The sequence below is a fragment of the Hyaena hyaena genome, unplaced genomic scaffold (assembly GCF_003009895.1).
Source record: "Hyaena hyaena isolate Hyena2069 unplaced genomic scaffold, ASM300989v1 scaffold_13, whole genome shotgun sequence".
In the NCBI taxonomy this organism is placed as follows: Eukaryota; Metazoa; Chordata; class Mammalia; order Carnivora; family Hyaenidae; genus Hyaena; species Hyaena hyaena.
In genome coordinates, this window is record NW_024080645.1 from 2,913,020 (window position 1) to 2,927,006 (window position 13,987).

At 46.7% G+C, this 13,987-nt stretch overlaps 1 protein-coding gene across 1 annotated transcript in view; it reads right to left on the minus strand.

Moving 5' to 3' along the window:
* IQGAP1 (IQ motif containing GTPase activating protein 1) overlaps window positions 1-13,987 on the minus strand; it is a 101,554-nt gene that overhangs the window by 19,501 nt on the left and 68,066 nt on the right. The window contains exons 16-26 of the mRNA XM_039256899.1: window positions 12,654-12,744; window positions 12,304-12,471; window positions 11,199-11,341; window positions 7,991-8,161; window positions 7,389-7,472; window positions 7,234-7,305; window positions 7,067-7,136; window positions 6,494-6,702; window positions 4,504-4,659; window positions 4,107-4,270; window positions 2,924-3,148 (exon numbers count right to left, since the gene is read on the minus strand). Of these exons, the coding sequence (XP_039112830.1) occupies window positions 2,924-3,148; window positions 4,107-4,270; window positions 4,504-4,659; window positions 6,494-6,702; window positions 7,067-7,136; window positions 7,234-7,305; window positions 7,389-7,472; window positions 7,991-8,161; window positions 11,199-11,341; window positions 12,304-12,471; window positions 12,654-12,744 (1,553 nt within the window). The remainder of the gene's footprint in view (window positions 1-2,923; window positions 3,149-4,106; window positions 4,271-4,503; window positions 4,660-6,493; window positions 6,703-7,066; window positions 7,137-7,233; window positions 7,306-7,388; window positions 7,473-7,990; window positions 8,162-11,198; window positions 11,342-12,303; window positions 12,472-12,653; window positions 12,745-13,987) is intronic.

Below are 13,987 nucleotides of genomic sequence, written 5' to 3' on the forward strand. Positions count from 1 at the left end.
GGATAGTCACAGATGAAAGAGATGGGCCAGTGCCACAGCCTGATGAAGAAATTATGAGGTCATGAGGCACCTGGGGGGCTCAGTTGGTTGAGTGCCTGACTTCAGCTCAGGTCATGATCTCACAGTTCGTGGATTTGAGCCCCATGTTGGGTTCTGCGCTGACAGCTCAGAGCCTGGAGCCTGCTTCGGATTCTGTGTCTCCCTCTTTCTCTGCCCCTCCCCCACTTGCAATCTGTCTCCCCTTCTGTCTCAAATACAAATAAACATTTAAAAAATATATATTAAAAAATTATGAGGTCATGAACAAGGATGCAGCAGTGGGGACTAAGGGAACAGATATGAGAGATACTAGGGAGACACAATCAGTGGCACTTGGTGACCCCTGAGGTTCTGGTGACGGAAGTGACAGTTACATATGGGAACTGAAGCCTGAGGAGCTGACAAGATCCCTCAAGGAGAGGGATGAGTCCGAACAAAGTGGCAGGAAAATAGACGTGCAAGGCTAAAATGGGAAGGACAGGAGGGGCCGAAAGACAAAAATGAAATGTGGGAGTTCAAGGTTCTGGTGCCGTCAATGAGGGCAAAGAGTAGTAACGATAATCCTGGACTGTCCGAGTGGTCTAAATCCAATCCAAAGCGTCCTAACGAGAGAGAGGCATGGGCAGATTGGTACACATGAAGAGGAGGCAACGTGACCACAGAGGCAGGCCACACGGATCCATCCAGCCACAAGCCACGGAAGGCAACAGCCACTGGAAACTGAAGAGGTAGGAAACAGATTTCCCACGAGAGGCCCCAGGGGGAGCCACCCCTGCCAACACCCTGCTTGGAGCCCACGGATATGGATTTTGGGTTTCTGGTCTCCAGAACTGCAAGGGAAGCCATTCCTGTTGTTTTCAGGAACTAAGTTTGTGGTAATTTGTCACAGAAGCAACGGCAAACAGATATAAGCATACAGGGATACAACATCATTCATCAAATTGTGGCTGAATTACAAACAAAAGAATTCAGCAAAAATCAATAAAAAATATTGTTTGAAACAACTGGCTACATGGAATTTGAGTATCCTCTACTTTACTACTTGTAAGTTATATGTTCTATACATCTTTCATATAAGTAAAATTTGTAACTTTATGTGTAGATGACATTTATAAAAAGTAATGGTGAGCAAAGGGAATACAAGTGCTCAACGAGTGTGGGCAGAGAACCGAGTATTACGTTTCTGAGATTTGAGAGGCGAACATTCCCAAGAGGGGCAAGGTCCCCGTGTGCTGTGTATGTGGCTGAAGCTCAAGGACCATGAGGCCGGCAGGCAGGATGGACTCCCACCACACCCTGTACACGTGTACAACCCCTAGTTATCAGCAGCAAAATAATGTGTTGAATCAACTTCCATTTCTGGAAAAACAAAGTAAGACACCAGTTTCTGACAGGCACTCACAGGGAAAAACATGAGGAGACGCCCCGTGGTGCTCTGATCTGAAATGGACTGGTTCCTGCACCGTGACAAGGGATGCCTTCGTCCCCATGAGCCAGTGTCCACGGGGCTGTCGTCCAGGGGTGGCCCGAGCTTCAGGCAAAGCTTCCCAGTCCAGTCCTATGGCTGGTCGACCACGTCCCAAGATTTGAGGCTCAGGGGCACAGGGCAAACCACAAATGGACTCTTGGTCACACGCAGCAAGAGCCTGCCTCCTAGTGACAGACTGGCACATTACCGAGAAACTGATCAGATGCCAAATGATCCCAACAGGGCACAAGCCCTTTCTTGGAATCGGGAAAGCGTTCAGTTCTCCATCCAGAGCGCACCTTCTACTCTGCCTGGGGGCCAGGCACCCAGATGCACAGGCACGCCGAGCAGCGCGAGCCCAGGTGTGAGCTGGCGCCAGTGTACAGAGCAGCGCAAGGAGGAAGGAGCCTGGGCCAGGCTGTAACCAACACACCGCTTCCCTCGCTGAGGAAGCCAGGCTACGAACACCAGCTGAGCTCAAGGTGTGCTGAGAGATAGCCACAGAGGATTTCCAGTCTCTGGTCCACAGACCACACCTCGAAGAGTGAGGATGCAGACAGCCCCTCCTTCTAAGTTCCAGAGATCTTTGCACGCGGTCTAACCCTACTCCATAACCACCAGGAAAAACCACCCTGGCCCACACTGCTTACCCAAGCCGGATAAAACCAGAAACACGCTGCCTCTCTGAACCGTGCTTTTCCTGCATTGCCCACACAATGCACACAATGACACAGCCTTCTCTGGACGCAGTGCTGTTGGTGGTTAAACCACTGCCCAGCATACAAGTGCCCAGTTACGTTCATGTGGTTGGTCTAGCCCACTCCCCGTGTTTCCCCACCTTAACCAAACACAGTGACCTCCCGTGGATAAGGCAACCCATCTGGCTGCATCTCCAGTCTGGCCAGCGTCCCTTCAGGTCCTGGGCCCCCGAGCTCCTTCCACCTCAGAGCATTCACATGTGAATATGCTGCACCCAGCAACTGGCAAGATTGGTCTGATCTTAACCTTTAGGTCTCAGCTGAGTGTAAGTTCACCTTCTCAGAGAGGCTTTCCCCAACCACTCCACCGAAGTTAGAGCTCTCGTGTAGCCTCCATTGTAGTTCCCTAGGCAAAACTTCATAACACTCTCAATTTGTGATTTCATTTTTATGTACCTGTCTCTCCCACACAGTAACTATGAACAGAGGGCAGAGAGCTTGTCTGTTTCATTCATTGTGTTCCTAACACAGTGCCTGGCACATAGTAAGCGCTCAATGAATATTTGCTAAATAAGTGAGTAAATTATGAGGTCAACATTTTAAGAAGAAGTTTCTAGGAAGAAACTATTTGAACAATTATCAGTTTATAAATCAAAGGTTAGCTCCTTAAAAGGGAAAAAAATGAAAACAAAAGGAAAAGGTGTTAGGGTTACCGTACCTTGCCTCTCCTGTCTGGGACTCCATCTGATTAACCCAAGATTTGTATATATCCACGGGGTCAGTTTTGATGTTGAGAGATTTGTCATCCATAATCTCCTTCACAACAGGGGCCAAGATCTGTCTCAGGGCGTTCTGGCCCCGGGCACCTCGGTTGAAACTCACAACCATCTTAATAACTGTAGGATTTCCTGTCACGATCTCTTGAATCTGATCTACTTTTGACCTGTAAAACACCAGATACAAATTCGTTTTAAACTAATCACAGACTCTGTCAATGAAAAGATAAGAGTTCCTACTTAGAGACCCATCTCCTAGAAAGAGAAATAGTTGGGAGGAAAGAGGTATATGCTCTTTCTCTAGAAACATTTACTGACATTGACCTGAGCCCAGGAACCACTTGCTGTTTGCAAACTCAATCATGGGAACATGAACAGGTCCTTTTTTTTAGATAAAAATGTGGAATCTTCATGTATTCATTAGCTTTTTAAAAATCCTATCTTAATATAGAATCTTCCAGGGTGCCTGGATAGCTCAGTCGGTTGGGTGTCCGACTTCAGCTCAGGTCATGATCTCGCGGTTCATGGGTTTGAGCCCCACATCGGGCTCTGTGCTGACAGCTCAGAGCCTGAAGCCTGCTTCAGATTCTGTGTCTCCCTCTTTGCCTGCCCCTTCCCCATTTGCACTCTGTTTCTCTCTCTCTCAAAAATAAACATTAAAAAAACTTTTTTAAAAATATAGAATCTTCCTTAAAATCGCTTTAGTAAATCTCTTATTCTACCACCTCCCCAAAGCAGCAACACTTTATATCAGTGACTTAAAAAGTAGAAGCTTCTCAGGGTGCCTATTACTCTTGGTTTTGGCTCAGGTCATGATCTCACGGTCTGTGAGTTGAAGCCCCACATCAGGCTCTGTGCTGACAGTGTGGAGCCTGCTTGAGATTTTCTCTCCCTCTCTCTCTCTCTCTGCCCTTCTCCTACTCACACACACACACACACTCTCTCTCTCTCTCAAAATAAATAAACTTAAAAAAAAAAAGAGGGGAGAAACTTCTCTTGAGTAAGTATTTCCCACAGATGACAGTGTTAACTGGGGTCAAAGCAAAGCTACGGGGAGCTGAATCCCGAAGTGTGAGCGTGTGGCGGGGGCACTGGGTGCCAAGCCTGGCAGTGATCTGTTCGTACTTGATCTCCTCCTGGAGGGCTGTCTTAAAGAGCCGTAGGAGCAGGTACTCCTCTCGCTGGTTGGACGCATAGTTGTACAGGGTGAAGATTACGGAGTCCATGAATTTGGTGGACTTATTCTGGGGCATCTGAAAAATCAGCTTCGCCAAATAGGTGGGGTTGGTCTGAAATAAAACCGAGAGGTAAGTCGTTTCGAGATAATATAAAGGCTGACACAAAATATGCATGTTCTTTTAAACTTAAAAGTTGAGAGTGTCCATAGGTAATAAAGAAGACAGCCCTTTGCTCACCCCTCAGTGGAAGTGTGAAATACTTTCACAGAGATTTATGGCCAAGGTTTTCTTTTGGGAAAGCAAATAAGTCAAATCCCACACCACCCACTCCAGGAACCACTCACCTGCAATAAGTAAAATAGATGTTGATAAGCTTCCAGTTTCTCCCTCTTCTCCTTGCTCAAAGCCTTGAGACCCCCCTTCTGCTTATTCAGCATCATCATATCAGATAACTGTTCCTTATTTTTTTTGGTAAGTTTTTTACTGTGGGAAACCACATCCTGTAAACAAAAACAAACACGTAAATCAAAAAGCTAAACTTGCAGGAATGTCTGCTTCAGTGACGGATCCCATCAACTGTTTGAGAATCACGACATCCATCATACCAGTCAATCTACTTCTACCTCTACCTCCCTATTAACGTACACCATGGGGCACCTGGCTGGCTCAGACAATAGAGCCTGCAACTCTTGTTCTTGGGGTTGTGAGTTCGAGCCTCACATTGGGTGTGGAGATTACTTAAAATCTTAAAAACAAACAAACAGAGAACCTGGGCCATGAAAATATCCACTGGCTCAGGAAACTCAACTTCTGGGAATCTTTTTTTTTCTTTTATTTATTTTCTTTTTATTTACTTTTGAAGGAGAGAGAGACACAGCATGAGCAGCGGAGGGACAGAGAGAGAGAGAGACAGAGACAGAATTGAAAGCAGGCTCCAGGCTCTGAGCTGTCAGCACAGAGCCTAACGTGGGGCTTGAACTCATGAGCCATGAGATCATGACCTGAGCCAAAGTTGGACACTTAACCGACTGAACCACCCAGGCGCCCCTATCTTTTTTTTTTTTAATGTTTTACTAATTATTTTTGAAAAACAGAGTGTGAGCAGGGGAGAGAGGGAGACACAGGATCTGAAGCAGGCCCCAGGCTCTGAGCTGTCAGCGCAGAGCCTGACATGGAGCTTGAACTCACAAACCATGAGATCATGACCTGAACTGAAGTCGGATGCTTAACCAACTGGGCCACTCAGGCATCCCCCTGGGAATCTATCTTAAGGAAAGCATTAAATACCATAAAAGTTACATATTCACGGAGACATTAACTATAATGTAATTTGTACTACAAACTGGAAGAATAACCTAAATATCAAATAGCTGTTGCCATTAAAAATATTTATGATGCGGGGGGTGCCTGGGTGGCTTAGTCGGTTAAGCGTCCGACTTTCACTTAGGTCACGATCTCGCGGTTCGTGGGTTCGAGCCCCGCGTCGGGCTCTGTGCTGACTGCCAGCTCAGAGCCTGGAGCCTGTTTCCATCTGTGACTCCCTCTCTCTCTGACCCTCCCCTGCTCACACTATCTCTCTCTCTCTCTCTCCTAGAAATAAATAAAAAAACATTTAAAAAAAAAAATATTTATGATGCGGGCACTTGAGTGGCTCAGTTGGTTGAGTGTCTGACTTTGGCTTAGGTCATGATCTCACAATTCATGAGCTTGAGCCCCACACTGGGCTTGCTGCTGTTAGAGCAGAGCCCACTCTGGCTCCTCTGTCCCCCTCTCTCTTTGCCACTCCCTCACTTGCATTCGCTCTCTCTCTCTTTCTCAAAAATAAAATCTTTTAGGGGCACCCAGGTGGACACCTGTTTAAGTGTCCAACTTCGGCTCAGGTCATGACTTCACCGTTCTTGAGTTTGAGCCCCACATCAGGCTCTGTGCTGACAGCTCAGAACCTGGAGCCTGCTTTGGATTTTGTGTCTCTGGTTCTCTGCCCCTCCCTCCCACTCTGTCTCTCTCTCTCTCTCTCCCCCTAAAAAATAAACATTTTTTAAAAATTTTAATATACATTAGAAAAAGTATTTATAACTATTCATCACATGGGAAGCACCTTATCCTCTAACATGAAGTGCAAACGTAAGATATAAAATGATTGTTGGGTGGTGGAATCATGGGATGGTTTTTATCTTCTTTCCTCTGTTTAAATTCCGCTACTGAATTATTTCATTTCTCATGTAATTGAGAAGAATGGATGGCATTAGCTGAGAAGAAAGTCAGCGCCTGCCCCCCCACAGGTCAGAACGGGGGAGGCAGGGGCCCCGAGGCCGTGGGTGGTGCTGGGCCTACCTGCAGTGTGATTTTATTCTTCACGAGCAGCCCAATTTTGATATCCATGAGATTGAGGTCATTCTCCAGCTGCTGGTTAGACCGAATGAGGGTAATGACCTCTTCCCGCATCTTCATCAAGTCAAGCTCCTCCTGGAAATCCTGGTCACTCTGATCAAGCAGGTGGACAAATTTTCGGACCACAATCATAGGAGGATCCTCAGCATTGACTGACAGAAAGAAAGTGTGCGTCAGACACGGGATGGAATTTACCAGAGAAAGTTCTAAATCTTAAGGAAATGTCAGCTTTGTCCGGAAAAAATAACTCTCTCCACACTTAAGATATTTGTTTATTTGTGAGATGTGCAAAGACAGCCAGCAAGCACAGTGTTCTTGGTCACGCTACCGCTACACCATGACAGAGGCTAACGCAGCAAGCAACGAGACGTCGAGCCACGGGGTTAGCAAAGGGGCTTAGGTCCCAAGCAGCACACTACCCGCGAAGCCTTGCCTTTAGGACCAGAAAAGAGATCCGCAGAGAATACCCAGAACCTGATGGCGCTCAACTCCTGTCTGCTGAGCACGGTTACTCACTGAGAGTCTTGTAGTCGTCACGAGCTTTGTTTGCCCGAATAAAAGCCTGGATTTTGATAATGTCATTTATCTAAGGAACAGAGAAGAAGTTGTTCCTTGGTTCATTTGTCCGCCAACAAGAGTACAGAAAACTAATTCTACTGGTTCTCATACCCGAGGGTACTTACATGGTCTCGGAAATACTGCAGGCGATCTCTGTAGCGCTTTCTGGCCTGGTGCATCCTTGCCAGGGACTGAATCTGTGGAAGAAGGATTCTGGGAATTAGAACAGTCCTTCTTCTCAACACAGAGCACACTCACACCCCACACCGAGCTGCCATACCTTTACAACTTCATCTTTGTGGGCACGCAAGTAAGCTAAGCGGTCTTGATACGCCTTCTTCTGCTTGTATCCCCTCCATTGTGACTGAAACCATCAAACATTATGGTTGACATATTATTTTCCAAGGATCAGAGGAAGTTAAAAAAAAAAAAATCTCATCTTGATAGGTTACCCAAGTGCAATTCATGAGGAAGCTTTAGCATTAACATCCCCATCGACGGAGGGGGAACAAACAGCAGGGGTCACCACAAATGGCGGTGCTGGGGCCATCACTCCTAATGCGGAATTCTTCCAGGACCCCATGCTGCCCTGTCACTGTAGTAAAACCACAGCTGTTTCCCCAATATTCAAATCTGACACAAAGGAACAGTGTGAGAGGATAATAAGGGGCCGCAGAAGAACGGCCGCTGGGCTGGACCGCTCACCCCAAAACCACCCAGCACACTCTGTAACGGTAACAAAGAGGAAGTTCTTGTCCAAAAAGAGAGAGACCAAGAGGAGGCCAGGGGTCAACAACCACACAGGACCTAGAGAGCTGGCTGCTCGTTGCCCCTGCCCGAGAAGCCCGCGAGCCACGTGCGCTGTGGCACTGGGTGGGATACCTGAATGCAGGTGATGGCAGGGATTTGCTTCTTCAGGAAGTTCATTCTGGATCGGAATTCCTGTCGAACCAAGTACCCGCGGCAGCAAGCCTGCAGCCTGGTGATCAAGCCTTCATTGGCGAGCCAAAGCTGCTCTCGGTTGTATGCGGCCGTCACCCCAGAGATGGAGCTCTGAAAACCATCCGGTCACGACGGAAGACATACGTAGGGGAGAACAGACACAAACTCTCATCCACTGCGGACACACCAACCCCCTCGGCTTTCTAAGTCTGTCTTAGGTTTTTAACTAGCAGTGAGGACAAAGGGCCAAGTTGTTCTCACATCCAAAAAAAAAAAAAAAAAGTCACAAACCCGCGATCTTCTTTCCTCCTATGTGGCTGTGATCCCCTTTACTCACCCACCTAGTTAGCACTGACGGCCGGGAGCTAACAACAGGATGGAGCACAGGCGCCAACACAGGGCTGGGCACCAGGTCCCAGAGGCCCCGGGAGTGCCACGGTTGGGGGGGGCGGGGGGAAGGACACCGCAGGGGAAGGGCCGGATTGCAAAGGGTCCAGAAAGGTAGCGTGGAGTGTGTGGACTGTGACCACAGGCACAGAAGAACCAGCAAACGTTCAGAAGAAGAATAAAGCCATCAGACTTTTTAAAAAATATTTACTGATTCAAGTAAACTCTACACCCAACCTGGGGCTCAAACTCATGACCCCAGGATCAATAGTCGTGTGCTCTTCTGACTGAACCAGCGCGGCGCCGCCATCAGACTTATTTTTAGACAAGCAGCGCTGTTACCAGAGTCGCCAGCAGGGCAGCTGAGCGGTGACTGGGGACGCTGCTGCTGCTGGGGTCCAGGTGGGAGGCAGCCTGGCTCTGAGTGGGGGCGGCAGGGAGAACGCTGAGGACACCTGCTGATGCGCCAAACCCATGTCCCCCTTCTCCTCGGTATTAGAGCCTTGGTATTTTTTTCCCTGGCCAATAATATGTGCAGCTAAAAGGCTACATGAGTTGGGGGTGTACACAGTACATGTGGCGTAAGCAGAAGTAATTTGGGAAGACCTTTGGGAAAGCTCTTTAAGAGAGAGACAGATGGGGAGCCTGGGTGGCTCAACCAGTTAAGCGTCCGACTTTGACTCAGGTTGTGATCTTACGGTCTGTGAGTTCGAGCCCCAGGTCAGGCTCTGCTGACAGTTCAGAGCCTGGAGCTGCTTCAGATTCTTTGTCTCCCTCTCTCTCTACCCCTCCCCTGCTCATGCTCTGTCTCTCTGTATCTCAAAAGTAAACATTAAAAAGAGACAGAAAGAAAGAGAGCTGGCATCATGCCTTTTTTGCTCTCTCTCCCTTCTTACTTCCTGCCCAAACCAGTAACTGGATGGCTAGCGCTTAGAGCCGGCACTCCAGATGACAAGGTCCTTGTCTGTGGAAATCACGTGCTGAGAACGGCAGAGGAGACAGACAGACCCTGGGAACGAATGGCACCTGGGGCTGCCACACCTTTGCTGGACTACCTGACTCCAGAATTATTTTATGTGAGAAAAACACTTTTTGGTTTTTTTTAAAGATGCTTTATTTTGGGGGCACCTGGGTGACTCAGTCGGTTGAGCGACCGACTTCGGCTCAGCTCATGATTTTATGGTTCCTGAGTTCAAGCCCTGCATCAGGCTGGCAGCTGGCAGCACAGAGCCCACTTTGGATCCTCTGTCCCCCCCTCCCTTTGCCCCTCCCCTGCTCAATCTTTCTTTCTCTCTCAAAAAATTTTTTTAAAAATAAACAGTAAAGATTTTATTTATTTTTAAGTAACCTCTACACCCAACACAGAGGACTCCAACTCACAACCTGGAGATCAAGAGTCACACACTCTTCAAACTAAGCCAGCTGGGTGCCCCCCAAATACACCTTTATACACCATTTCAGCCTGCTTTTCTGTGAGACTATGGTACTGTTTTTGGAGCATCTGCATCTGTCTGCCTCATGCTGCAGTCAGTGCTTAGCTCCCAGCTGTGTGCACACACTGGGAACACTGGGAAGGGAGAGTTCTCTGATACACCTTCATATCCTACTCAACAACCACAGAGTTCAAGGGCTTTCATTACATTTCATCACGGTGAGATCATTAGCAGGAAAAGGTCAAACATCAGAGAGGTAAGAGAAGAACTTCAAGCACAAGACAGAAACTCATTCCTCTGATAGGCGTTCTGAATAACAGGGCCAATTCACTTTTTACACATGTGGATATTCTAGTTATTCTACACAGGATCTGGGAAATATTACCCGACTGAAGCAGATGGCCTTTACCATCCTCTCTCTCTAGGAATCTTTGTGCCTGTTAATAAGTGTAGCAGGGTGCCTGGCTGGCTCAGTTAGTAGAGCATCTGACTCTTGATCTTGAGGTCATGACTTTGAGCTCCATGTTGGGGTTAGAGATTACAAAAAAATAATAATAAAATTTAAAAATCTATTAAAAAAATAAATAAGGAGTCGGGAAAATACGTCTAACAATGGCCTATAGGAGCTTAGAACATCTCCCTTCCATACCTTGTCCTCTCTAATGTTCGTTAAGACAACTCCAATTTAGTGAGCATGAACTCAGCACCAAGTAATGTCAAAAGTGCTCAACAGCTCATCAAGGACAAGATACATGGCCCCTCCACACAAGCACTGCAAACTCAGCGGCTCACTTTAAAATCCAGAAGTGACCGGGGAGCCTGGGGGGCTCAGTCAGTTGAGCATCCGACCTCGGCTCAGGTCCTGATGTCACAGTTTGTGAGTTCAAATTCTGCATCGAGCTCTGTGCTGACAGCTCAGAGCCTGGAGCCTGCTTCCGATTCTGTGACTCCCTCTCTCTCTACTCCTCCCCTGCTCATGCTCTGTTCCCCCCACTCTCAAAAATAAACAAATATTAAAAAATTTTTTTTAATAATAAAAAATACTAACTGCATTTAATGAGGAGTCAGAGCAACTGTTCGTTTTTTTTTTCCTGATCATCCAAGTTTTCTTTAATGAGCACACAATTTATCTGACTTAATCTACAATTCAGAGGTCTAATTTAGGCCCTTAGTCATTCCCAACCACTAGGGAAAAAAACTACTCCAAATAGTTCATTAAATAGCCTTAATTTCAGTGTAGGATTTCTAACCACAGGCCCTGTCTTCCCCACTAATATTCGCTCTAGAACACGTTCTCTCAGCTTCTCTTGGGAAGAAATGTGACCTACCTGGATCTCCTCCCGAGAAAGCTGCATCGAGTTCTGAACAAAGTCTGCGGGTTCCTCCCATCCTCCTTCCTGGGTCTCCAGGTTGTGGTAGTAATAATATCCGCCCTTCACCCAGTGCTTCACCCATTTGCTGTTATTATCTCCTGATGGAAAACAAAGGAAAGATAAGAAACCCAGAGCCATATTTCCTACACTCCTACGTCCAAAACAGCAGGATTATTCTGGCCACATTAACAGTCTAAATAGAACCGTTCCAAAACCCTGTTCCTTACGTCTCTACGAGTAAAGGGGACTCCTAAGTCCCTCCAAAATTATGGTTTTGTAATGTCTCAGGTCATTCATTTCAACATTATAAAAAAATGAGGTCCAATTGTGGAACTTACCTTGACTAACTTTATTCCTTCCAAAGCCTGCATCTAAGAACTTGCGTGTCAGAAAAGTATTCTGATAAAAAGATATGCAACCATTCAGCCTATCCAGTTAATAAAAAAAAGGCCATGCAACAGGATGAAAAATCTTACCTTTATTTCCCCTCCTTCTGAAGATGAACTGTTTTTAAATTATCTATTGGCTTAGGTAATCAGAACTAATGACGCCTCATGAAAGATAATTAGTTAAATATTTTGATCCTTCTTGCCTTTTCAGAAATTGACCTTTTTAACACAGCTGCCTTTGGGGATGGGGGGGCATTTTTTTGTTTGTTTTAATTTTTATTTATTTATTTTTTAATGCTTTATTTATTTCTGAGAGAGAGAGACAGCATGAACAGGGGAAGGTCAGAGAGAGAGGGAGATACAGAATCTGAAACAGGCTCCAGGCTCTGAGCTGTCAGCACAGAGCCCAATGCGGGGCACGAACACATGAACCGTGAGATCATGACCTGAGCTGAAGTCAGACACTTTAACAGACTGAGCCACCCAGGCGCCCCATGTTATTTGTTTTGTTTTGTTTTGTTTTGTTTTTAAATAGAGACCTTACCTACTCAGGGATGTTAAAACAAGCCTCAGTACCAAGCTTCTGCACTAAGGCAGCTCTCCCCACACCCGTCCCCTCAGAGATTCAAGCTCTTCCTTTCGGGGCTCAGATTTCTTTCCCAGTAACTCACCTGCTGCCAGTTTTTTCTTCTTGGCCTCGGCAAGGTCACTCTGGTAAGTGTCACCACACTCAGGGATGACTCCATACAAGCCAACATCAGGGGAACGAAGGGCACTCAGTGTTTTGCCAACATCACCACTCTCCACCGCCTCATTGATGGCATAGATTCCTAGGGCAACTATCCCGGAAGAGAAGGGTCACCAGAATAGCCCAGAAGTGTCTAAATGCACACATTACTTCCCCATGGCAGAGTGCCCCCTGCCCTCACTCCAGCTCTCTGTCAAGCTGGAAGACTGGCATAGGGGACACCGCGCCACCCCCACCCTGCACAGAAACAGAAATCAAACAACCGATACTTACATCTCTGTGCTTCCTGGGTGTCTTTGTTGGACTGCCAGATTCCACCTTGAATTTCATCCAACCATAACACCGCTGACTCATCCTGGGTTTCCTATACACCATTAAAAAGCAAAACAACATCAGAGTCATGACGTTAGGGTGCAGGAGATCAAGGGGACTTCTGAGACTCAGTGAAACGTAGAAGAAGTTCCAAACATACAAGACACATCGAATAGCCAACGCAAGAGGCTGTGCGTCGAGAAACTGGTAGCAGCCCCGGAGACATGCCTCAGACGCAGGGAACAGACGGCACGAACATGGAGGCAAGTGGCTCAGGAGGTCAAGAGCGCTAGAAGTGGCAAAAGGACCAAACTAGGAAGGGACCTGGGACTCCATTAGTGTGACAAGGGCCACAGCACGAATATGAATATGCGGTACTTTTTTCAGAAGGCCTCCTTTGACATCAATACTGAAAGGAAGTTATTAATACTCTCTCTGATTACCGTTTTTAAGACCACCAGACGTTACCCCAGGTGAAGCCAGGAGTCATCACAGGCAATCTAAACTTATCCCCAGCTTATATTCTAAAACTTGAATGTTACATCAGTTGCTGGAAACTGACAAACACGTTTTCACACAGAAACGTAATAAATAGTGATTAGTTTCCTCAGCATGGTCAACAAAAGCCTCCCTGGGCCACAGTGCAATCCAAGTTGAATACTGGGGAGAGATTTGAAATAATAGTGGTTGCTTACTTCCCTCTTTCTAAATAAGTCTTTCACTTTCTTTAAGTAGGTTATTGGCAATTGTTTGCTCTGAAAGACATTTTAAACAGACTTGGATTGGCAGAAATCTCCTCCAGTATCTTCTAATTTCCAAGAATGTGGCTACCACCCTCTGACTTGGGCAAGTAGCTCAGGGATTAGCCCCAGGTACTCACTGCTGTGAGGGGACAGACTCTACCATCTACCTAGTGTCAGTGTGAGAGTCAGAACTGGAAACCTCTGATACCAACGCAGATTTCAGTGGTCATACTGAGGTTACAGAAGTTTTAACTAACGGTCTCCAACAGTGAGGGTCCTCTGTTAATGTCTCCACCAGTCTTTAGAGAAAGCACCTATTTCATAAATTAATATGGCTGTCTTCTCCAGAAAAGGCAAGGCACCTCAGGTTTTGAGATGGCCAGGCTGAGAGTCACGTTTGAGGTGATCCTGGGAGATCCACAAAATTAGCTGTTTCTTGGTCTGAGCTAATAGCATTTGGGGTAAATAGCGGATCAAAATTACATTCTAACTGCCTGGTATAAATAGAACCTGCCAAGGCACCAATGAGACCACTGGGGGCAGGAACCACAA